The 24,529-nt window shown below is 33.1% G+C and overlaps 2 protein-coding genes across 2 annotated transcripts; one reads left to right on the top strand and one right to left on the bottom strand.

The window, feature by feature from the left end:
* The first annotated feature begins 619 nt into the window (after positions 1-619).
* Positions 620-3,451, top strand: LOC113852970. Its single transcript, XM_027483396.1, has 6 exons — positions 620-698; positions 897-1,005; positions 1,806-2,169; positions 2,545-3,022; positions 3,120-3,157; positions 3,245-3,451. Exons 1-6 carry the CDS (start codon positions 647-649, stop codon positions 3,287-3,289), a joined length of 1,086 nt encoding a protein of 361 aa, XP_027339197.1. The 5' UTR covers positions 620-646; the 3' UTR covers positions 3,290-3,451.
* A 2,138-nt stretch (positions 3,452-5,589) lies between these two features.
* Positions 5,590-13,710, bottom strand: LOC113871497 (ubiquitin-conjugating enzyme E2 2). Its single transcript, XM_027508593.1, has 6 exons — positions 13,439-13,710; positions 12,815-12,948; positions 12,637-12,662; positions 12,079-12,168; positions 11,904-11,992; positions 5,590-6,059 (listed from the first exon to the last, which is right to left on the bottom strand). The coding sequence occupies exons 2-6, from the start codon at positions 12,937-12,939 to the stop codon at positions 5,931-5,933; spliced, it is 459 nt and encodes a 152-aa protein (XP_027364394.1). The 5' UTR covers positions 12,940-12,948; positions 13,439-13,710; the 3' UTR covers positions 5,590-5,930.
* Positions 13,711-24,529: the final 10,819 nt, after the last annotated feature.

Here is a 24,529-nt window from a genome sequence, read left to right as displayed (position 1 = left end):
TTTTTAAAAATATTTTATTTGAACCAAATAAAGAAAAACAAAATCTTAAAGGAAGTGAGAACCAAATGTAATTTATAAAAATATCTAAAAATTCCATTTTTATAAATCTCATTCCTAAGAAAATGGAATAATACCGTGGACACAAATACATTAGGAGATAAATCACAAGATCTTATAACGTCCTATTTGTATTTGTATAGGTAAGTGGCTGGAATGGAAAAGGAAGTGTAACTAGAGATACTTGGGTGAATAATTAAAGCAACTGATTGGTGGATGGATTTCCATGTTCCTACCAACGAACCGCAAAGCAGTTTTTGACGAAGTAATAACGGATCTCTGAGGATGGTTTGACATAAACCAAATGCACAATTTTGAAATTTGAAATTCGAATAACAGAGGGAGCCTCAATTGTATGGGTCCATCATCCCTTTCCTTCGCTGGCTTCACCGTCACACTCCGTCATATCCGTTAATTAACACAGCCTCCACTCCACGTCAGCGGGGTCAAGATTAACGTCCAAAATTTGAGTTTTCCCGCCCCAAAACAACACGACATTATGTTATAAATCCAAATGACATGACATCATAGTCACACATACACACACCGCATCCATCTCATCTTCAATTCTCGGAATTCAGAATCAGACATGGAAGAACCCGTTAAGGAACATCCCTCTGCTGCTTCTGCTTCTGCCTCTGGTACACCCAATTCTCTATTTTTATGTCTATCTCCATACACACACTCATATTATATACTATACGTATAATTATTTTTTAAGAGGTATAATTTTTTTTTCAAAAGTTATCTAAATGAATTATTCAAAATAAATAATTAAATTTGTTGAATTAAGTTAATTAGCGATTGAAATGGGTTGTGTTGCGATATGGTTGGTTCAGGGAACACTGCCAGGCCAAGGCTTCAGAAGTATGCGCTTCGCTCTGCCACTAAATCAAAGGAAGAGAAATCAGATACACCCGATTGCTCAAATCCTTCTGAAACCAAAAGGTGGTTTTTTTTTTTTCTTTTTTGTTTGCAACTATTAGACACGAATTGGAATCATGTAAAATTGGCTATTGTCGGTTTCCCCGTAATTTTTAGTAACTGCCACGATCGTAACACATTCATTTTCATGACATAATTGTGTATTTGAGAATCTATATGGTACTGATAGTATATATTGTTTGGCTTTGAGCAAATTTGTGAAGTAAGGAAAAGAGGAATGCATGATTTAGAAGTGGAATAAATTTACAAAATAATTTAAATTAAAATATCTTTTTCTTGAAGGACTAGGATTCACTAGTTTTATTTTCTGTATATATTTATTCTCCAAGAGGAGCATGAGAATCCCAAACTATGACTATGTTTGTTTGTTTACCTTTACAAAATTAAATACACGCAACCTCTTAACCAGTTTCTTGCATTTCAGAACACAACCCATTTAAATCGCTGATGCTTGATTCGCTCAACATACTGAAATTTTTAATAACTTTTATTAATGAATACTAAAGTTGAAGATAATGCCCCCATTTTTAATAATTTCGGTGTTAGGACTTAATGACTCTTAATAACTGTTCACTTAATTGCTTTGGTGTTGAAGACTGTCATCTTAAGGCAAACCAGCAGCTTTGATATAAATAACTGGTATAACATTTATTTATCAAATTTTTAATGTATTTTTAACGTGAATTTTACAAAAAATATTTTGTTTTTTGGTTTCATAACCATTAGTTTTAACTGTTCAAGGACACAGTTAGTAAGACTTTGTTTCTAGTATCCTAAGAAAGTCGCTTTGGTTTTTTGATCAGGGGGAGAGGTGCTTCAAGTGTAAGTAAAAGTGTGAGTGTTCTTGACTTTTCTGGCAAGGACAAGTCAGGTAGTGCCAAACCACCGAGAAGGCTTTCAATTCCTGCCAAAGCGCCTGCCACTTCAGGACCCAAGCTGGGTGGCAACATTACCCCAATCTCTGAGACTAGAACAGGGAAGAGTGCTATTGGTCAAGGCAGAAGCAAAACACCCATTTCTGATATTTCCAAGACATCTGCCCGAATAAAGTTAAATCTTCTAACTTCGGCTTCATATTGGCTAAACCAGATCAAGCTCTCTGAATCCGCTGCCAAACACTCAATTTCATTTGGTTTCTTCAAACTGGCTTTAGAGGCAGGATGTGAGGTACAATCACAACACTCAGTACACACAAGCACTTACATCTATATGGCCATCCGTGTATTTTAGGATAAATTACATTCATCCCGTGAACTTTTAAGCAATATAAGACTTGATATCCCTTCTCAATTAATATAACAACATAATATTGTGTTCCTTTTTGTTAACACAGACCTTCTTCCTTGATTTATTTAGGGAGACTTGTATAAGGTTAAGAAAGGAAGGGGTATTGAGTGCAATGTCACTTAATTTAAGGAGTATGAATGTATACCTTAATGGCAAACTCACTTATGAGCAAATACAACACAGCCTTATTTGTTTTCTCATTAACTGAACCAATATATTTTTATGATTTATTTTTCTATGTAATATCAACCATAGCCTCTCGGGTCAATGCAAGAAGGGCTAAAATCTTATGTGAGCAGACATCAGCTTGATGATGAGCTTGGAGAAACTGTGAAAGAATTGTTTGAGAGGTATGGTATCTCAGGAAACACAGAGCAGTTGCAGGTCTCTGAAACTATTTCACAGGCGGCGGAAGAGGGAACTTTATCTTCTGATGATGACGTGCGTAGCTCTTCTACCATGGGGACAAGAAAATTGAAACCCAAGTGCTTAAACATTGATTCTAGCTCTACTGAACTCACTCCTGCAACTGAGTCAACCAAGAAGGAAACTAGTCAAAAGAGTAACCCTGGATCCAGGTTGAGAGGAAATTTCAGCACCAAAACCACAACTCCAAGACCTTCTCTAGACAGTGGGAATCGTAGGTCAGTTAGAAAATCTGAGAAGCCAAGTAGGCAAGAGCCTATTAAGGGCATGGGCAAGAGGGAGGGAAGGAAATCTGATGTTAAAGAAGGCAAGTGATTGTACATCAAAATTTATGTTATGATATCCTATGATACATTTCCAGTTCAGTTAGTCTAACACTTGTCGAATTCTTTTTTTCTTCTCAGTTACTGCTGCCACAGCAAAGGGAAACAAAGAAAATATGGTAAATGGCTTTATTAAAGAAGTATAGTTTTTTATAAGCTGAAGCAGTAAAATACATAGCTGATGGTTTTTGGCTCTTCTCTTGTAGGACGCTCACACCACTGAAGATATCAGTGTGACAGGAGTCATGTAAACAATCCAATTGAGCTTTGCATCTTTGAATTTTTGTGGTTCCCAACTTGAAATCTGTCTTGGGTGTTCTCTATGTGTAGCGTGTTTTTTTGTATAGACTGCATTTCTTTTCGTTTGGTCAGTTGGCATATTTTGTGTTTTTGTCCTGTTATTATACAGTTGCTAAGCAAACCATGCTGTATTGAATGTTTTTGTTTGTGTCTATAGATGATTCCATAATATTTGTGAGGAGATTTATTCGGCACTCTTTCTCTGTTAATTATTTCATCTCGTAAACGTATTTGAATCTATTTTATGATCTTTTATGTTAAATAATATGTCAATTATGATAAGTGTGGGCTAGATTTAAATCAAGTTTTGGTCTCTTAAAAAAATTCACGATTTTTTCGATTTGGTTCTTTTTGAATTTTTTTCAATCTAGTCTTTTAAATTATTATTTTTTATTTTATTAACCTCTCTGTTAGTAATTTATTAATTCATGATTGAATTGAAATATAACATGAACAAGATGTTTTATTAATAATATTTTATTTTTTATATTTTAAAAAAAATAACTTGTCATGACTTTCTAAAATTAAGATTTAAAAATATAAAGAAAATGAGATCCTAGATGTCACAACATTATTCACATTGAAATTATTTCATATTATATCAGTCGGACGTTATAAGCATATACTATATGAAGCCAACAAATTAATGAAAACATTAGAAAAATAAAAAAGGATTTGGAGACACTTGTTTAAAGAATATATTAGAAACAAGAAATCAAATGAAAAAATTGCTAAATTTTCAGAGAATTAAAACCTTAACCTGTTCATATATGTTGACATTGTTACATAATAAGCTTAATCTGTAAATATCATCAATATATACTAAAAAAAGATTTAAAATTAAAAAAATTAAGCATTTTATGTCTTTCTATCGTCCATATCCGTTAGTACTTCAGTTTTTTAAATTAATTTTTAAAATAGCAAGATTATTATTATTAGTGTTTTTAACGTAAATAAAAGAATTTAAAATGTATATTACATGTATGCTGTTATTTGCATTCGTTTACATTTTTATCTTAATTTTATTATAAAAAAAGTCAACTTTAATTCATTTTTTAAAACTTTTGCATGAAGTTTAAACAAAAGTTAATTTATTCATTAGGCTTTTATTTATAGTAACATTGAAGTCTTCAGTTGAATTTTTGAAAACTTTTTATATAGAAGTTGATTAAATATAACTGACTCTTAGAACAAAAATTGATTTTAATATATTTTTGTTTAAAATAGAAGTTAATTTTAACAAATTTTAGTGTAAAATAAAAGTTGATTAAAATATATTCAATACAGACTAACTTATTTGTTCACTATAAATAGACATCAACAGTTTTAACTTACGTTTATATTCAAAAAATTCTGAGATTGAATGTAAAAATTTTAGTGAGATAAAAGAGAGTTAAATTTATGTACTTATATATTATAACAGTGAAATTATAAATACAATGAAAGAAGGAACATTTTATAGTGATAATCAAACTTAGTTGGTTATCTATCCACTAATTACTTTGCCAAAATATCCTCCAAAATAATTGTACATTCTCTATATAGAAGATAGAATGTATGTAACTTACCTCTCTAACACTCCATAAATGCACTAATGAATGTCTTATCATAATCAAATATTAGTATCATATACACAACATGCCAAAAACCACTTTGCCTAAGAAATAATTTTATCTAGATTAAAAATAATTTTATCCTCGAATCTAGAGTGGCCATCATATTATAGCAATCTACTTTTTAGAAATGGTTGTCTTATATGGTAAAAAAAGAATTTTTTTTAAGGTATTATTTACCAAAACTAAAAATTACATCAAAATATTACTTATTATTTTGTTCATATCCAATATGAAATTTAAATAAATACATTGCAACAAAATTAAATTTAAATTAACCACCGCACAAAGATATAAAATCCATTAAAATAAATAAATAAATAAATTACTACAATTCAAAACATTAGATAAAACTCTCGAAATAACAACTAATATTGTTCAATCATTTTTAAATCATAATTCTAGACAGCCTAGTTTATCATGACCTGAATTGATCAGTGATTTTTCCCCTTCTGCAAAATTTGCTTCAGTCTGTAAATTAGGGTATCAAATACATAAATGCAAGAACCCGTTACACGCTAGTTTCACATGAAAATATCGAAAACAGCATAAAAAAAAAAATCCTGCTACTTGCTGGCTCGATAATTCCCCAATATTGGGCAGATAAGTTCACAATCACAGTGGATGGCTATAACGATCGCAAAGGGACAGAAAGAGTGAGATATTCATGATTCAATTCGAGCAAATTTTCGAAAACCTTTGTGATTATAACCAATTCAGCAAACTACAATTTTTATATTGAACCATGTTGACAACAATCCAAAGTAAACTGACACGCATGATTCTATTTTACATTAACTGACATGTGCAATGCAAAAGCTACAATAAATTTAAGATAAGATGATGCTACAATTCATATAAGCAAGGAATATAAATTTGATGAGTTTGCACAATCATTTTTAAAAGGTGCCACTGCAACCTAATCCATGCCATCAAAGCTGCAGACAGACTTAATTGACACACATGCACGAGGATGAACTTAATCAGCTGTCCAACTCTGCTCCACAATTTCCCTCACTCTTCGATTGTACTCACGCTTGTTCTCACTAAACATTCGAGCTGCTTCAGAGTTTGCAGGAGAATTTGGGTTGGGATCGCAAAGCAATGACTGCAAGAGGAATAACTATCTTTTAGAAAATATTTATAACATGAAGCCTACTAAATATCAGGATATATGCTAGATCTATTTATATTTCCGGGAAAAAAAGTGCCAGACTTCCAAATGCAATGATGTGCTTATGTCAAACTACTTTAAAATGGCCATTTGGTTATGCATAATGTTGCTGGTGTCGTGAGTTTGCTTCTAAGATCAGTAGGAGGAAGCTAAGCAAACTGGGTACCCTAAAGTGTGTGAAGAGAAAAATGCAATGGCATAAAATACTGGAGTCACAGCCCAGTCACATGCACCACCCACTTAAGCACAAAGAATCCATATGCTAAGCACCTTATATCCCTCCTACTTCCCAGAGCCTCTGCAACGGACAGAGAAAAAGACTTCTGAATTGAACAGATATATATTGACCAATCACCAAATAGCCACACAACTTACCCAAAATTGCCAAGCTACCTCAGTGAAAACAGGGGTGACTACTTGTTTCATGACTTCTGAAGAACATAACAGAAAATAACTAAAGAGGTGTGTGTATCTGTAACAAATTATTTGTATTTAATCTTATCGAGTATACAAGCGTCAATCTCAGAGAGGAGTTGGACATTCCAAAAAAAAGTTATTCAGGAAGCATTTGACCAAGATTTTCTTCAATTTCAAGGCTACTGACAAGTTAAAAATAACACCTTAAAATAAAGCTAATGTTAGGTAGTTTTATATTTTTTAAGCTTAAACCTCTATAACCAAACCTCAAGAAACTTCTCTGCTAACACATCCAAACCCCTGCCCTCAACCAGCAACTTTGCTAGATCCCACACAAGTACATGGTCACTGTTGTGTGAACCAAGATTCATCACCATGCTGAAACCTTACTAACAAAGCTGGTTACCACCAGAGAGCTGTTGAGAATGATCAACAAGACCAATTCCAGTTGCTGAACTGCCCATAACAACCATGGATGACCCATGTCCATTGCTTGTTGGAGCCAAGCCCAGCTGCAGAACCAAAGCAGCAACTTTGTGAGTCATAAATGACATTGCTTGTAGAAAACTTGCTGCACGATTAGGATGTCATGTTCTTGGGGTCAACATTGAAGAGGAAAGACTGCAAGAGTGTTGTCAAAATAGAGGAATAGAAGCTCACCCAATTAGCTGAAGCTCCATTTTTAGTTTTTCTTTAAAAAAAAAATTAGAGCTTTTCTAAAATTGTGCTCGGCCCAGCTTCTCCTTTTAAAAGAAGAGAAGCCTGCAGTAAAGTACCGTATGAAAGGTTACTGCAGTGTGCAGATAGGGAGATAGCAAAAATTACTGTTATGGCAGATATCCAAGGAGATTTCCCCAGGTTTTTTGACCTAAGGTGCATAAGAGGGAAACTATTTCTATCGCTGGGTCAAGTTCAACATATGTACTCATATGGGTAAAAAGTGAAGTTATGACTGAAATTCATATTCATATTAAAGTTTTTCCCTCCTTAAAATACAGGATCACGACTTCCAATTGACATATCAATGAGGAAATGGTAAGCAAGGTTCACAATTTCCTTATTTTAAAAAGAAACAGTAAACCGCATGAAAGGCAAATAATGTTGAACTTGACATGAAAAGGAATTTGGGAATCTCGTTTCTGAGTTTCTCTAGTTGTGAATGATGTTTACAAGTTCACTGTTGAATTTACCAATCTAAGTCAGGGAGGGAAATAATCACCACATTTGTGCCCCTGCCCCCAAGTCAAAAGAAAAAGGATATGGGAGGTTTCTTATCCTTACGGGGAAGGGATGCAGAGAAATTTTCCCATGTTTAATAAATAAGGCCAGCAGTGGGGGTCACAATCTCCAACTCCCAAGCAGCCATCGAGTATAATACAAAAAATATCTTTTAGTTTAGAAACACACATCAGTAATTTCAATTGGAAATTTAAATTCGAACTGAAAACCATTAAATTTCTTTTAGAATTTGATGTCATTCCATTTTCTTGTAATTTGTTATTTGGCAGGAACAGTTCTGCAATTCTGTAATTTTCTTTTACTGGATAATGTTGAGGTTTGCAATACTTCATTTTTCCAATTTTCTCTTTCTTTTTGTTTAGTCATTTTTTGGGTTTCAGTACTGAATATAGTATGGTGCATGGATAGCCAAGGATCACCACTTTCCTAATAGCAATGGGGGATGATGGAGACAATTTTCTCCCGTGGCAAGGAAATGGGTGAAGAAGACAGGCAACAAATCTACTAGTGGGGTAAGGCAGCCCTTCCCATCCCTGCCAATTGACATCCTAATTGTTGTCGTCATGTTAACAAATCTCAGCTGTTAATTATAATGAAAAAAGTTTATCGATGGATGAGAAAAAAGTTATAAACTATCTGTTCCTTTTTTCATCTCCTGTGTCTTCCTCCAGCAGTTCTCAGTTCCATCTCATCACCCAATGGTTGAGAATAATCAATATTGATTAAGACTTTTCTTTTGTCTTTCACCTTTTTTTCATTTCTCTCCTCTTCCTCCACTGTATTCACTCCCTCCATTTTCTTCCACAAATTTACGCATCCATTAAGAGGAAAATATCCTATTATCATTGATGATTTCGCAACCAAAGATCAATGAAAAACTTTTTCAGACTATTGAACTTTGGAGCATACAAAAGCTAATAACGACAACTTCTTGAACCATCAATTCTCTTGCAAATTCATCACAATTAAACTGATAAGTATGGCTGCGGGCCAAACACTTTGCTCTGGCATCCCATGTGCTAGGCTAACAAAGGTTTGTTTAGTTTTTCCGAACCAGCTCACTTATATATGTTTGTCCAGTTGCTACTATAAACAGTTCAATGACATTCCTAGATTTGATGAATCTTTTCTTGTGTTAATTCCAAAATTGAGATTCAAAAAATTTGTTTGACACTTTCAACTCAAAGAATTCTCAAAATAATTGTCCAAGTACTTAATTAAATTAACAAAGACGAGAAAAGAGGAAGCTACTGATGGTGCCGTAACCATAACAGAGCATGGGGAAGAGATGTCATGCTGAAGGAATTCTTCTAATAATTGTTCTAGTTATGTCAAAATAATCATTCTTCCACACCTGCTGTGTAACAACCAAAGCTTTCATTAGTGATCCAAGCAACAGGGGGATCATGATAACAGAAAAGAACTAAGATTCAATATCTGAAGTGATGACGGAGGATGAGAAACAAGGATTTAGCCTTTTGGGTATGTGGGAAAGGCAGTTGCCTTCATGAATGTGATCGTTGGAGAGTTGAGTGATGGAGATGAGAATTTAGAATTGATGGGAGAAAGACAAGGGAGAAAGAAAAGGTAAGGGATAGAGTCTTTCATTTCACCACTTCTTTCCATTCTCATGAGTTGATAAGCTTTTCATTATAATTAACAGTTGAGATTTGTTAACATGACCCCTCATGTTAGAGGATTCACTCCATAACAGCTTGGGCTTTTAGGAGAGTTGGTCCTTCACATATTCAAGGGAGAAGGTACATACAGTGCCTTACATATTACAATTTATAAATTTAATTTCATTTGTCAATTGTAACTTGTGCATTTTTAATTGAAATTTGAGTAAATGTTGGCTATGATTTTGAGATTGTTTTGCTTATTTACATGTTTTTAATTTATATGTATCTATTCTTAGCTCACTAAAGGTACCAGTAAAGAGAGTGAATGACATGACTTTTAATTTAGTAAAAAGGTAGACCAAGTAGAAATTTAAAGAAAATTATTAAAAGAGATTACTAATAAATAATATTCTTGAGAATTTAGTTTTTGACCAAACTCAATGACCTTGAACTTGACCTCACCTAGTGGAATAAGGCTTGACTGTTGTTATTTGTTTTGCTTATTTATGTTACTTTATGCATATACATATTTATTTAACTAAAATTTAGCATATAAGGTAGGATCTTACAATGTGTTACCATCCTACATTTGACATGTTTTTCTCCCCCTCCCGATTCTAGGTGAGATCTCAATTTTGGAAGCCTTGACAACCATGTTTCTAGTTTCAATGTTGCTAAATCCCTCCTTTTTAAGCTGTCTCTAGTAAACATCCATTTCCTTCCAATCTTTAATTTCAATAATGAGGGTATTGAATGTGCCAAATGATAAATTTATTGTCACAGTGAAATCATGATTATACCATAATGTATGCAAAAACAGTCATATGCAAAAACAGTCATTGATAACTATGTTTATCCAATCCATGGTTATCAATAGCAATGCTATAGCAGTATAGCAGGGAGAAGTGGCCATGGGTCACTGCAAAGTTTGAAGACCACTGGATTTTCAAATAGCAGCCGTAATTGTGGCTAAAATAGCAGCCATAAGAACTAGAATGAAAAATTAAAAAGCAAAAGTCATTTTTTCCCTCAAAACATAGTTTGTTTTGAGGATATTTTTAGTAGCAACATTGATATTACCCTTCCCCTTTCCAGAATTTAAGAAATTCCTATTTGGATGTAGTTTCCCATACTTTTGTCTTTCATGCAACATCCACACTACAACCAGTAACATCATTTTGTTTGTTTCCTTGACTTTCATTGTTACTTGTATGTTTTGCTTGCTTAAGACCTATGACATTTTACTGTTATGAATTTTAATTATTTTTTAATTTTATCATATATATATATATATATATATATATATAAAACAAATTTATATGTAAAATCTGAATAGCTATTATCCTACTATAGCATTTTTTGGGTTGGTTGCCTCATGTGATCCAAGGTTGATGCATGTGCTCATCTAAATCTAGTGACCATGTCAATGGAAGATGACAAACGAAACTAGAACAATCTCCAACATTTGTTTCATACCAGCCTGTGGTATCTCAATGTACTGAAGTTCTTACAAGAATTTACTTCATTGAGTTCATTTAATGTGGAATTGTAGATGAAACATAGATCTGAGATCATCCATAATTTATATTGACAATTATAGCAGCTAAAAACTAGTTTAGCAATATTTTCATCTATATATAAGTAATTCTACCATTACGGATTGGTATCAAATATAAATCTATACATTATTTGTAATTTGTCAATATGCTATTAGCAGATGACCAGTTAAGTGTAACTGCTTCAGTATGCCACCTATACCACAGTATCAACAGAGCACTATTCCACTGTTTGCATGCTATCCACAGTCATGAAGAATTTTGCATGTCATAAACTTGGCAATGTACTGTAAATGAAGGATAAAAAAGGGCCATGCTGCCATATGAATATAGCAAAAGGGAATAATGAAAATTAAAGCATTGAAGAAAATTAGTCAAATTCTACACTTTTAACAGTCAGTTGATAGTCAATGTGATCAGCCTCTCCAAATGGATATGAAAGGATAGACACAAGATTCACATCTGTAAAAACTGACTGAGTAAAGACATGATTGAATCATAATCTTTTGAAATGTCAAGTTCAGAATTGAGTACTCCAAAATACTTCGTTGAAGAACAACGGTGGAGCAGAGAAAAACCAAGTTGAAATTACAAGTGAACCAAGGCTTTGTCAACAGACACAGAGGCACGTTTTGCAATACAGGGCTATCCTAACTGATAGGTGTCAACTCTAAAGACCAAAAGCCATAACTAAGAAGCAGAGTTACAGTATTTCATTTCAATTTGTGCAGAACATAAGTTACATAACAGTGTGACACTAAAGACTAAAATGAAAATGACTTCAATGACACGGAAAAATAGTAACATTTGGAGATTGAAAGAAAATAAAACTTCTAGGAATAGACTAAATGATGTACAGAATATCTACTTGTTTAGTTCATTTGGAAAATATACAAACAAAATGCAGATATGCTTGATTAATGAATATAAATACTAGATGATACCTGGATAGATGTGAGTATAGCAGCCACATCATATATAGGACTCCACTGATTTTGTAAGATATCCAGACAAATACTTCCATCTGCATAAACTACACAAAAGTTGAACAAATGACATTAGAGCTATACAGAGCTAATTTATTGATAACAAGATAAAGAGTTATAATCTAAAACTTACTATTTGGATGAAACATGCGAGACACAAATCTTACAGTTGGTGGTTTATTTGGATAATCCTCAGTAAATTGGAGCGTCAACTTGAACGTGCCTGAATAACTCAATATGCAATTATGTAAATATAACCAGTTCCATGGTAATATCAAGAGCCAGCAAATATGTCTAGCACCCTAGATAGTGTAGATACAATCTCTAGTAGGTGCAGCTATTCAGAGTAACAAGACAACATAATAGACAAGAGTTAGAATTGAGAGAGACTTGTGTGTTGGGGGGGGGGGGGGGGCGACGGCGGGGGGAGAGAGGAGAGGAAACCATAAAACTACAGGTACATGCTAGTGCAGAAAAATTCAAATTTAAGATAACCTAGGTACCAATCAAGCTTCTCAAAATCATTTTGAGAATGGACAAGATTTGACACTCTTCACAACATAAATCAGATATCCCCATCTACCACATAAGCTCAAATACAACACACTGTTACATTTCATGACCAACTGACACTTGGCACATGTTTCAAAATTGTTTTATAATAAAAGCTTTGGCCCAGGAATTCACTCACCTCCATCCCATGGAGTATCATCAGGACTGCAATCCAAAGCAGACAACAAAGCAGAAATTGCTTATCCATCAATAATAATTAAACAGAGTGAGAAATAAAAAAATGAAGTGACAATATTATATATGAGTTATAAACGTAAAATAACATTGGATCTATATCCAATTTCCATTCAACTCACCCAAATATGACGGCATTCCACAGCATTATATTGTTATCCTGCGGGGCACCACTGATTCCTGCAGGCGGGTCTTGTTGCAACCTCTTAAAATCTCTCATCAGCCTCTTCCTAGCAGGAGTCGACATTGTCACCACCTAGAAAAACCAACACCCACAGAAAACACATCAGCAGAGGGTCGAATCAATTGGGTGCTTATATATATATATATATGACTAAAATTCATTCAATGAGCACGTATAATTACACAAAAAAAATAAATTAATAGATTTACACAATCTTACAGGACTGGCATTAGAAAACCTAGACAATAAGGGGAAAAAGTGGGAACTTTAAAACTATATATATATATAAAACGTCAAATGAACCCGAGAATTATTAATCACCCACTAATATCATACCAGAACTTTAGGAAGCCCCAAAATTACAAACAAGGTGAAAATTTTCAAAGGAACAAAAAGAATAAAAAAAATTAGGGCTTCGACGTAGATCGTCCCTCCTTATCTGTCTCTAATCATCACGGTACAGGACACCAAGCATGTAATTGAAAAGTCGAACGAAAAAGATAAAAATAAAAAAGAAAGGAAATTGAATTGAATAGCAAAAGGAAAAGGAAAATTGGCTGACCAGGAAGGGATTGAAAAGGGTGATAGAGGGTTATGGCTCCAATTGAGGTTAGCGTGGCGACAATGATATGAGAATCATGAAACGGAAGAGGGAGAGAGGGTTATGATTACTGATTATGGGGTAGAAGCAGGATGTTATTTATCGTTGCCTTTGTTTGATTCAAAGTTAAATCAAAACAAAAAAAGGGATGTGGTGTGGTGTGATGTTGTCGGCTTCGAACAATAATGGGTTGGGTCGGGTTGGGTTCGCTGGCCGTTTAAACGCTTTTCTACTCCGAAGAATAATGCTTTGCTTTGTTTTTATTCACACTTCACTACATAAAATAATCACATTTTTTAGGATTTTTGTTGTTTTTTTTCTTCCTTTTTATAACTTTTTCTTAATTAAGTCACTTTTTTTTATGACAAACGTGGCAAAAGTAAAACAAATATATATATATATATATATATATATATATAATCATCTTAAAATAATTAATTCCATGATCATCTTCTCTAAGTACAAAAGTAAACTGGAGAGAGAATTATAAAATATCACTTGAAAACTTGATAAGTTTGATTTGCAACAAAATTTACACACCAGTTAAATATTTTCTATAGACATAATATAAGCTAACTATTAAAAATTTAATTTCCCTAATAATAGAATTTAATTGATGACTCAAATTAACTTGAGATTTAACTAAATAAATTGCAAGTTTGAAATCTATTTTAATTAAAATTCTTTTCAATTGCAAATTCTTGAATAGTCGAAGTCTCCAAAATAAAACCCACAATTGTCCAGATTTTTGACAAAACCAACCTTGATCATCTTTAATCAACTCTCCACAAGTAGCCTTTTCAAGAGAGGAACGAAGGAACCATCTACATTTAATTTGAAATGATGAAAAGGAGGATAATGTCACCTTACCAAGATTTCTTACCTATTTTACGACACTTTTATTTTTTTTTAAGGATTAATGACATTTTACTCAATCAAAATATTTATTATTTTTTTATAAAATAAAATTTAACTCGGTCAATTTTTAAAGATAAAAATCTAACATTTCAATGGAAGGACAAAACTTCAATGACATTTTTATACAACTCAAAAATTATATATATACAAAAGTTTAACATGAAACTTAAAATACAAATTTATAATCTCAACAATTATATTTCTTGAAAACTGTAATTAAATAGTCTATATCAACCGCTAAGACTTAGGCAAACAAAATAAATGAAGCTACAATTCTTTCAAAAAGCATACTAAACTCCAAATATCTCTCAATTAGGCCCTCTAACATAAGAAGTAGATGCATTACCTATCATACCTGCTTACGCATCACTATATGATCATCGCAATACACACATCAATATAGAGAAAATACAAGGGTAAGCTTATATATCTAAGAGTCATAATTATAGGGTACAAAATACAATATAAGTATTTACACAACTTTGATAAATCTCAGCAAAACAATGCAACGACTATAGCTAATTATCAGCTTATTTAATGCAATAGCTCAATTCTAACTGGTTTCACAGTTTAAGTAATCGAGAAGGAACTGTTTTCAGTTTGGGAGCGACTCATCCTGATAATTGGATCTAGACATAGCACAACTCAATATTTTTCTCATCATTACATGTCTACCCACTTAAACATGTAACTCGGCTCTTGAATAACAAAAATTATTTTCATTTCTACATGATACAACACAGCCACAGTTATATATATATATATATATATATATATATATATATTCTAGTATAAAAATATTAGAGAATTTCATAAATCAGCTATATATATATATATATATATATATATATATATATATATAGTATTCTACCCTAAGGTTTACCCATAAATTGATTCATTCTCAGCTACATCAAGATTTGTATACAAGTGCTTCTGTTACCTTAGTGGAAAATAATGATAACTTAGAATAAGCTCCCTATACCTAAGGTAAATGTTTCAGACTATTCTACTATTGAGTCTCAAAAGAGAAACACGTCATTTAGATGAAAGAATGTGGCCCGAATGACTTGGATCACCTTAGTACTATAAGGTAAAAACTCTTTAAGAGAGAGAAAACAAAGAATAAGGAAAGAAGTTGGAGAACTAAGCTCTGGAACTTACTTAAATCGGAATGAAATGAACGTTCACGCTTGGCTTTAGAAGAGGTTTGGGCTCCGAGAGGATTTTCTCTAAGAAGGGAGGGTGGGTGAACAAAGAGAAAGCAAGAGGGGAAAGTGATTTGGTGAGAAATGAATATTTTCTGCATTGAGGTTTCTTAAATACCCTTCTAAATCTACATGCTTTCGCTTAAGAGAGCCAACCATTACTTGAGCGAGCTCTACTCTCGTCTGAGCAAAAGCATCCTCGTCTGAGTGAGAAACCATATAGTGGCATTTATCTAGATTTTTGCTATTCTTGCTTGAGCGAGTGACATCTCGCTTGAGGGAAAGGCATACTCGCCTGGGCAAGAATGGGTCCAGAGAGTTCCCCATTTTTTGTACGACTTCTTGCTTAAGTGATGTTACTTCCTACTTAAGTGAGATCTTTTCTTGCTTGGGCAAGAGGACAGTTGGGACAATCTTATCCTATCTCGCTTGAGTGAGACTAATATCGCTTAAGAAAGATCACTCTAGAATGCCTAATTCAACATGACTTAGTCTCGCTTGAGCGAGAAATCCTATACTAGATGTAACATCCTAAAATTTTAGTCTTGAACTGCACACTTTATTATTTTCAAAATCGAGATAAAATGCGGACTTTTCATGTATAGCAGGCAATATAAATATGAGTAAATAAAAATCTTTTGTGAATAAAAATATTTAAATTTTTTTCCAAAGAGACAATATCAAATAAATAAAAAGTAAATTTAAAGATCATAGTAGACCGGATAAAGTCTACAAATATGGGTGTTAAACCTGCATTTACATATAATAAATATAATAATTTAAAAACTGTTTATCAAAATGTGTGGCTCCTAAGATAATAATTACATAGCCAAAATAAACAAACTCCAAAAGCAGTCCAAAAAATATCCAAACACTGAGGACCTGGTGCTAATCATCGTCATATCATCCTTTTATCACTGCTAAATCCTTTGAATCAAGGTCATCATCTGATCCAAGATAGAGGTATCCCAAATCAGCCGCAACCTCAACCCTCAAAACTCGCTCATAAGTAAATCAGGTTGGCCTTCTAAGATGGTTGTAATCATGGTATGTGCACAGGTATGTCATGGTCCTAATTGTATCTCTATAAATAAAGAAATATGTATATATATATATAGTAGATTCTATTATTTATAGGAAAATCAAAAGAGATGCCATAATATAGTTCCATCTCCAAAATAACAATATGTCTAGGTATATGGTCAACATGTATAGCCAACTTAAAATAACATGTCTTCTGATATTCATTAAATACATAATTAAGTTTACACTGCACAGAGCTATTTATTAGCCTAACTCTTTCCTGAGGTGCCGTTGACATCCACGTCGTAATGGTATCAAAACTAAGCTAGATTCCTCAAACAAACATGCAGTTTAGGGAGCAACCTAGGTCATTTCTCACAAGGATGCAAATGCATATTGTTTCAATATCAATTATGCAGAAGAGGTTGTATGTTTGGGGGGAGTTTCGTGATTAATTCAAACAAAAAATGTAGAGAATTAAATCGTGAACAACAAAGGCAAATCGAATTAACAATGAAACATAAATTGTGATGCAAGTAAAATAAATTACAATCAAACCAAAAATAAGATTAGAAATCGAGAATGAGAAATTGAGAATGAAAATCGAAAAACACAAACACACAATTCAAGATCCAAAACACAAACATAAACGTGAATTAATTATACCGAATTTGCTTAAATCTCTTATGCACAACAAATCAACTAATCAATTATTTGTCATACAATCAAGAAAAAGAGGCACAACTCAATTGAATTATACTTCCTATGCAATCGCAAAATGTAAGGTCAGAAAACAAACTCAGAGCAATCAATTTATCTTCCAATTCTTGTTTGAGCAAGTGCAATCCAGAACTTGGTAAAACAAGTGAGAGCGAAATGTGAAAGAAAACAACTCAAAATTGTAGAATTCTAAACATCTTTCAACCATAAATGCAGAGCAAGATGCAATGGAATTCCAAAAGGTGCAAGAGAATGAGAATGGGTAAACAAAATAAGAGGTTTCTTGGAAGCGGAAAAGTTTACAAAACTGAAAAAACAAAAAAAATGAACTAAGTGTGCTTCCAAATCAGCCCCTGACCTCTTTAAATAGTAGTCCTAAATGAATAAAAATGAATGGGCCAGGGTTGGGCCGAAAATAAATACAACAAAACTGCAAAAACAAAAGCAATACAAAATTAATACAAAAGTCAAGCTAAAAGTATGAACTTCTAAAATTCATAGAAAATAGCTCCAAACTCCAAACAACATGATCCATATGTCCAAATTGAAGTCTCAGAAGTAAGGAATCCAATGCAAAAAGAATTAGCTAAAAAAGATATCTATAGAAAAAGTTATGGCCAAATTAGTGAATAAAGGTCAGAATAGAAAACATGAAAAAAAAATGAGTATTTACAAAAGTTCCTAATTAATGTGGGAAATGCAAAAACACACTAATGGAAGAAATAAGGAAATGAAAAGATATCTAAAGGATGCAATAAGACTATAAATATGGGAACAAAATATGAGTCATCAAATACCCCCACACTTAAGCTTTTGCACTCTCAAGCAAAAGAATAGAGAAGGAATCAATGCAAAGCAAAATTTTTCAATGGATCCCAAAGTGTAAGTAACGTGAGCAAGAAAAATGAGTCCATCAATCAAAGTATGAAAGAATAAAAAACAATCAAGAATGTGCTTCAAACATTAAAAGTAAAGAAGAGTTTCAATCTAATTAAATTATGGATCACAATCGGTAAAATTCTCACAAGGATGTGTATCACTCCCTCTCTCAAGTGTTTAGGCAAGTAATTTCACTCAAAGCACATCATGAATGTAAGCATTACCATAGACTTGAAGAGCCTGTAATTTCTACCATTTAAAACACATGCACCAAAGATCAATAGGACTTTTATTAAGCTTGTAATGTGAATAAGGTAAAGGTAAGATAAAAAAAAGTGTACAAAGCTAAAAACCAAAGAGAAAAGAAGAGCAATGGAGAATGGGTTAAAAACAAGTAAAAATACCTAAAAACCAGCAACACACATTTATTTAAACATTATATAATTTTTTTTATATTTTTCATTTATTTTATTTTATTTTATTTATATTTTGCAATTACTTCACTGTTTCTATACAATCCACTTTTCCAATCAACTTACAAAGCATCAAAATTCTCTCAAAATTTTATGAATACAACATAAGGTACATAACACCCCCACACTTATTTTTAACCAACCCCCAAAACAATTTCAAAGCTCATCTATTCCCAAAGCATCATGGTTTTTCAAGTTACATGGCTTGGAATGAGCTGTAAAATCATCAAGAAAGAGGTTAATAAGGTTTAAAGGGGTAAACAAATGGAATAAATGCAAGGTAAGTCAATTTGGCCAAATAGCTAAAATCAAAAGAAGGCCTAAATCATATCAAAAGTGCATGTGAACAAATAACATCAAAAAGAGTCAAGTCAAGTTCTAGAATACTTACCAACATGAGTGAATCACACAAGAAAGAAGATAAGCTCAAATTTCACTAAGGCATACGTTCTACCAATCATTGATCCAAAACCTAATTATCATGAAACACTAACTAAACTCAAAATGCAAGAAACACATTTATCAAGTTATGAAACTTTCAACTAAAAATAACAAATGAAAAGTTGCTCACATAAATGAAATATAAAAGCAAGGGAATCCAATGAAAAATATGCTAAGGAATACTCCCTCCCCCACACCTAAATCAAACATTGTCTGCAATGTGGGAAAAATAGAAAATGCAAAACATATGCAAGTAGTCAAAGAATAAAGTGCAAATATATACATGAAAAAGTAAAGGAAAGTATAATGAAAAGAAACAAAGTCAAAGAAAACAATGCTCCAAGTGCCTATGTAGACACATCCTCCATCAAAGTAGGCTCCACCAAGGATAAATCAACTATATTTTGAGTCGGCTCCACTAGTTTGCTCTCTTAGAATAGTTTCAGCTGATGACTGACTTTAAAAGTCCTGCTGATAGCTTCATCCGAATCTCAATTGCACCATGGGAAAAAACATGAGTAATCATAAAAGATCCATTCCATTTAGATCGAAGCTTACCTGCAATCAATTTCAATCGAGAGTTAAACAATAACACTTTTTGGCCTATAAAGAACTCTTTCCTCAGAATATATGTGTCATGAAATCTCCTAACTTTCTCTTTATACAATCTAGAATTCTCATAGGCTTGCAAGCGTATCTCATCAAGCTCTTGAAGTTGGAGCTTCCTTTCAATCCTGCTCAAGTGTCAAGTTATAACTCTTTACAACCCAATATGATCTATGCTTAATTTCCACCGAAAGGTGGCATGCTTTACCAAACACCACTTGAAATGGAGACATGCCTAATGGTGTCCGATAAGCTGTCCTCTGCGCCTAGAGAGCATCATCCAGAAACTTACTCTAGTCCTTCTTGTTAGGATGAACCAACTTCTACAACAAGTGTTTGACTTCCCTGTTGAATACCTCAGCTTGCCTATTAGTTTGGGGATGATATGGTGTAGCAACTCTATGAGTAACCCCATACTTCTGGAACAATGCTGCTATGGTCCTGTTACAGAAGTGACTTTCTTGATTACTGATGACAGCCTTAAGCACACTGAACTTGCAAAATATGTGAGTACGGAGAAAATCTAAAACAACTTTAGAATCATTAGTTTTGGTGGCTTTTGCTTCCACCCATCTGGACACATAATCAACAACAAGTAAGATGTAAGAATATCCAGCAGAAACAAGAAAAGGACTCATAAGATCAATGCCCAAACATCAAAAACCTCGCAGAAAATAATGGGCTGTTGAGGCATCTCATGCCTCCTAGTGACATATCTCACAGCTCTCAGAAAACCTAATTGCATCCCTAAATATGGTGGGCTAATAAAATCCGCTGTCCAATACCCTCTTGACTGTCCTCTGTGGTCCAAAATGGCCTCCTATAGATGTGCATGACAAAAATGCAGAATATCCTGAAACTTATGATCAGGAACACACCGACGGATAACCTGGTCATTACAAAATTTCCACAGATAAGGATCATCCTAGACATAATATTTAGTATCACTTTTAAGCTTATCAACCTGGGATCTAGATGCATCAGAAGGTACAACAGAAGTAACCAAATAATTTATAATATCAGTAAACCAGGGTACAAAGTCTATAGAATACTGATGGCTCATATTTTGTTCCCACATTTATAGTCTTAGTGCATCCTTTACATGTCTTTTCATTCCCTTATTTCTTCCATTTAGTGTGTTTTTTCATTTTGCACTTTAATTAGGAATTTCTTGTAAATACTCATGTTTTTCTTTTCTGACCTTTGTTCACTAATTTGGCCATAACTTTTTTTGTAGATATCTTTTTTGGCTGATTCTTTTCACATTGGATTCCTTACTTCTGGGGCTTCAATTTGGACATTTGAATCATGCTGTTTGGAGTTTGGAGCTATTTTCTACGATTTTTAGAAGTTTAGACTTTTAGTTTGACTTTTTGTATCGATTTTGTTTTGTCTTTCTTTTTCCAGTTTTGTTGAATTTATTTTCGGCCCAGCCTTGGTCCATTTATCTTATTCTTTTAGGACTAGTATTTATAGAGGCCAGGGACTGATTTGGGAGGACTTTTAATTCATTTTTTCATTTTTCCAGTTTTGTAGAACTTTTCTGCTTCCAATAAACCTCTCATATTTTTACCCATTCTTCTTCTTCTCTTGCACCTTTACATTTCAAATTCATATTTCTCTGCATTTACAATTGAAAGGCGATTAAGTTTCTACAATCTTAAGATGTTTTCTTCTACGTTTCTCCTTCAATTATGTTGCCAAAGTCCTAATCGAATTTGTTCAAGACATTTATGATTGCTCCAAGTTTGTTTTCTGATCTTACAATTTTGCGATTGCATAGAAAGTATGATTCGATTGAATTGTGCCTCGTTCTTGATCGTATAACAAGCAATTGATTAATTGATTGTTGTACAGAAGAGATTTAAACAAATTCGGTATAATCACTTACGTTTGTGTTTTGTGTATTCTGGATCTCAGTTTTCATTCTCGGTTTTGGTTTGATTGTAATTGATTACATGCATTGCAATTTACATTTTAATTTTTCTGCGATTTAATTCTTTCTTTGCGATTTAATTCTCTGCATTTAATTACAAAACTTCCCCCCAAACATACTGTCACGACCCCTTTTTGTAAGGAACCGAGAACATTGTTTGTACATCATATACTTATTTAAGATAAATAAATAATAGAGAATATAAGTATGAAATTCTCTTCTTAATTAAAATAAAACAAAGTTTCTTACAACAAATATCCAATAGAACAACATAATATTACATTTAGTTCATAATATTTAAAATACCCAAAATTATACTATATAGCTTCCTCTACATGAGGTCTCAAAATATAAGGGAAATAGGACTTTGATGCAATATTACTTGACCCCAACTTCTAACATTTCTTCACTGGCCCCTCAGCCTGTGAAGTAGATGCAACACCTGCTACATCTGCTCACGTACCACCGTACGATCATCGCAGTACACACGCACACAACGACATAGAAAGAAATGCAAGGGTGAGCTTACAAAAATAAAATAAAATCATATATATAGAGCAAAATATTTCTCACAGCAATAGCCCCATGCATTTCCAGCTCATCTAATGCACAATATGAAAACGGTTTCCAACTGGTTTCACAGTCTAAGTAATCCAGAAGGAACCGAGCCGGTCCGAGAGCGACCCATTCCGGTATCTGGATCCAGACAGCACAGCACAGCAGCTCAGCATGAACTTACCGTTACACGTCTACCCACCTAAACATGTAACTCGGCTCTATAATGATGCAAAACATATATCTCAGCATGATACACACCGCCAAAATTATTTTAACAGTTCAACTAAGGCAAGTTTATAATAGATCAGCCAAAATCTCAGCATTTTAAATCAATTAACAGCAGTTACAGTTTAGAAAATAGCTTTTATTCAAAAGATCTAACAAAATCATATCAAAACATCTTGAAATAGCATATTAAACCGTTCAAAACGTAGTTCATAGGTTAAAGTAAACTCCCCTTACCTCAGAACGATGATTCATACTAGATCTACCGAATATTACTTGTTTTATAGCAAGATTCACCGAAGATTTGGCTTTAGAATGGAGTTTCTCCTAAGAACACCATGAACTTCTATGAGAAAGAGAAGAAGAAGAGAAACGAACGATAAATCTAGCTTCAAACTTAAAGAAACTTACTTCAAATCCCTCAGAATAGACGTAGAATCTCAGATCTGGCAAGAAATCTAAGTTTAGGAGGGTTTAATATGAGAGAAAATGGTAATATACGGCCTTAGAACCTTTGAGAACCTTAGAGAGGAATGAAGAAATGAAAATTTTGTGTGAAGCCTCTTTTTTATAGAAAATTTTCAAAATTTACTGTTCACCACCGGAATTTACTATTTATCGCTGGAAATACTATTCACCGCCTTACTGTTCATGCTGGAAACACTGTTTAGGGTACTATTCACGCCAAAAAATACTGTGCACGCGTACTGTACACACACTATACGTGTCTGTGACGTCAGCCATGACGTCATGATGATGTCAGCAGTCACTGTACATACGCAGTTTTTACTGTTCATACGAGGTTTGTACACGGTTTTACTGTTCACAGGCGATTTTACTGTTCATTGACACTGTTCATACGGTACTGTTTACTTTTTTTTTTTTAAAAAAAACTCCATCTAAATCTATTCCAATACCAATTAATCCTTCAATTAACATTTAATAAGTATAAAATATTATAGATTACTCAATAATAAATCACAAACTTGACACATACAACTTTTTTTGCATAATTGATATTGAAACAATGTGCAATTGTATCCTTGTAAGAGATGACCTAGGTTGCTCCCTAAACTGCATGTTTTTAAGAGGAATCTAGTTACTTTTGATACCACTACGACATGATATCAAAATTAGCGCCGTTGTCGGAGATGTATTTCGTATTGTTTTGATTCAATGGTGCATTGCATTTTCTGCAATTTGTGTTTGAAAAATTTTGTGTTCGATAAAAAGAAAAAAAAATATTTTGTGTAGATTCAATTGTTCTGTAGTTTGTGTGTTGTATTGTATTCTGTAGTCTGCGATCTGTGTTCTGTGAATTGTGTTGATTGCATTTAATTTAGTTGTTTTGTTCTATCATCTGTCATCTGTGTTCTATATTTAGTGTACTGTGTTCTGTTGAATTAATAGTTGCATGTGCTTGTGTATTGCGTGATGTATATGTGTTGTGGTTTAATTCGTGTTTGAGTGTGTGATTAAGTCCAATAGATTTGTGATACCATATTGTGTATGTTGTATTACATTGCATGCTGGAAATAGAAATCTAAAAATAGAATAGTAGTAGAAATCGTTTTTCCCTTGCTGATTGCACTATTCATCCAGTTTTGAAAAATTCCAAAAAAATAATTAGAGGTCGAATTTTGACCTGGATTTCTATGTCCAGATTACATTTAGTGTCTATTAGTGTGTAGAATTGGTAGATTTGAAAAAGCATTTGTAGAAATAGAGATACACTATGGTAGTGAAGAAAAATTTTGTGAAATTTAAAAATGTCATAACTTTTGCTAGGAATGTCAGAATTTAACCCACCACACATGACTTTAGGGTAGAAAAAAATTTCTTATCCATTGCAACCAGCTCTACGAGTTGAGGCCGCCCCAATTTTCAAAAATTGCATGTTTTCTAAAAGTTATTTTTTTATTTTTTAGCATTTATTGACTTATTTTTCTTGATTTTGGGCTTCTAGTTTCCATACCAAATCAATTTAAAAAATTCTGAAAATCTTTGTGATGTTATATTATAATATATAGAGATTTATCAATGTCTTACTCCAATCATATCTTGCATT

Source organism: Abrus precatorius, unplaced genomic scaffold (assembly GCF_003935025.1).
Source record: "Abrus precatorius isolate BTA unplaced genomic scaffold, Abrus_2018 Scaffold10, whole genome shotgun sequence".
In the NCBI taxonomy this organism is placed as follows: domain Eukaryota; kingdom Viridiplantae; phylum Streptophyta; class Magnoliopsida; order Fabales; family Fabaceae; genus Abrus; species Abrus precatorius.
Note: the sequence above shows the minus strand (reverse complement) of the source record. Positions and strands in the feature narration are given on the sequence as shown.

Coding starts and splice junctions, on each gene's coding strand:
- LOC113852970 (XM_027483396.1), top strand. CDS start 647: ATGGAAGAACCCGTTAAGGAACATCCCTCTGCTGCTTCTGCTTCTGCC. Junction 699..896: donor TGCTTCTGCTTCTGCCTCTG/GTACACCCAATT, acceptor TGGTTGGTTCAG/GGAACACTGCCAGGCCAAGG. Junction 2,170..2,544: donor CTTTAGAGGCAGGATGTGAG/GTACAATCACAA, acceptor TATCAACCATAG/CCTCTCGGGTCAATGCAAGA.
- LOC113871497 (XM_027508593.1), bottom strand. CDS start 12,939: ATGTCGACTCCTGCTAGGAAGAGGCTGATGAGAGATTTTAAGAGGTTG. Junction 12,663..12,814: donor TGGAATGCCGTCATATTTGG/GTGAGTTGAATG, acceptor TTTGGATTGCAG/TCCTGATGATACTCCATGGG. Junction 11,993..12,078: donor TCGCATGTTTCATCCAAATA/GTAAGTTTTAGA, acceptor ACTTTTGTGTAG/TTTATGCAGATGGAAGTATT.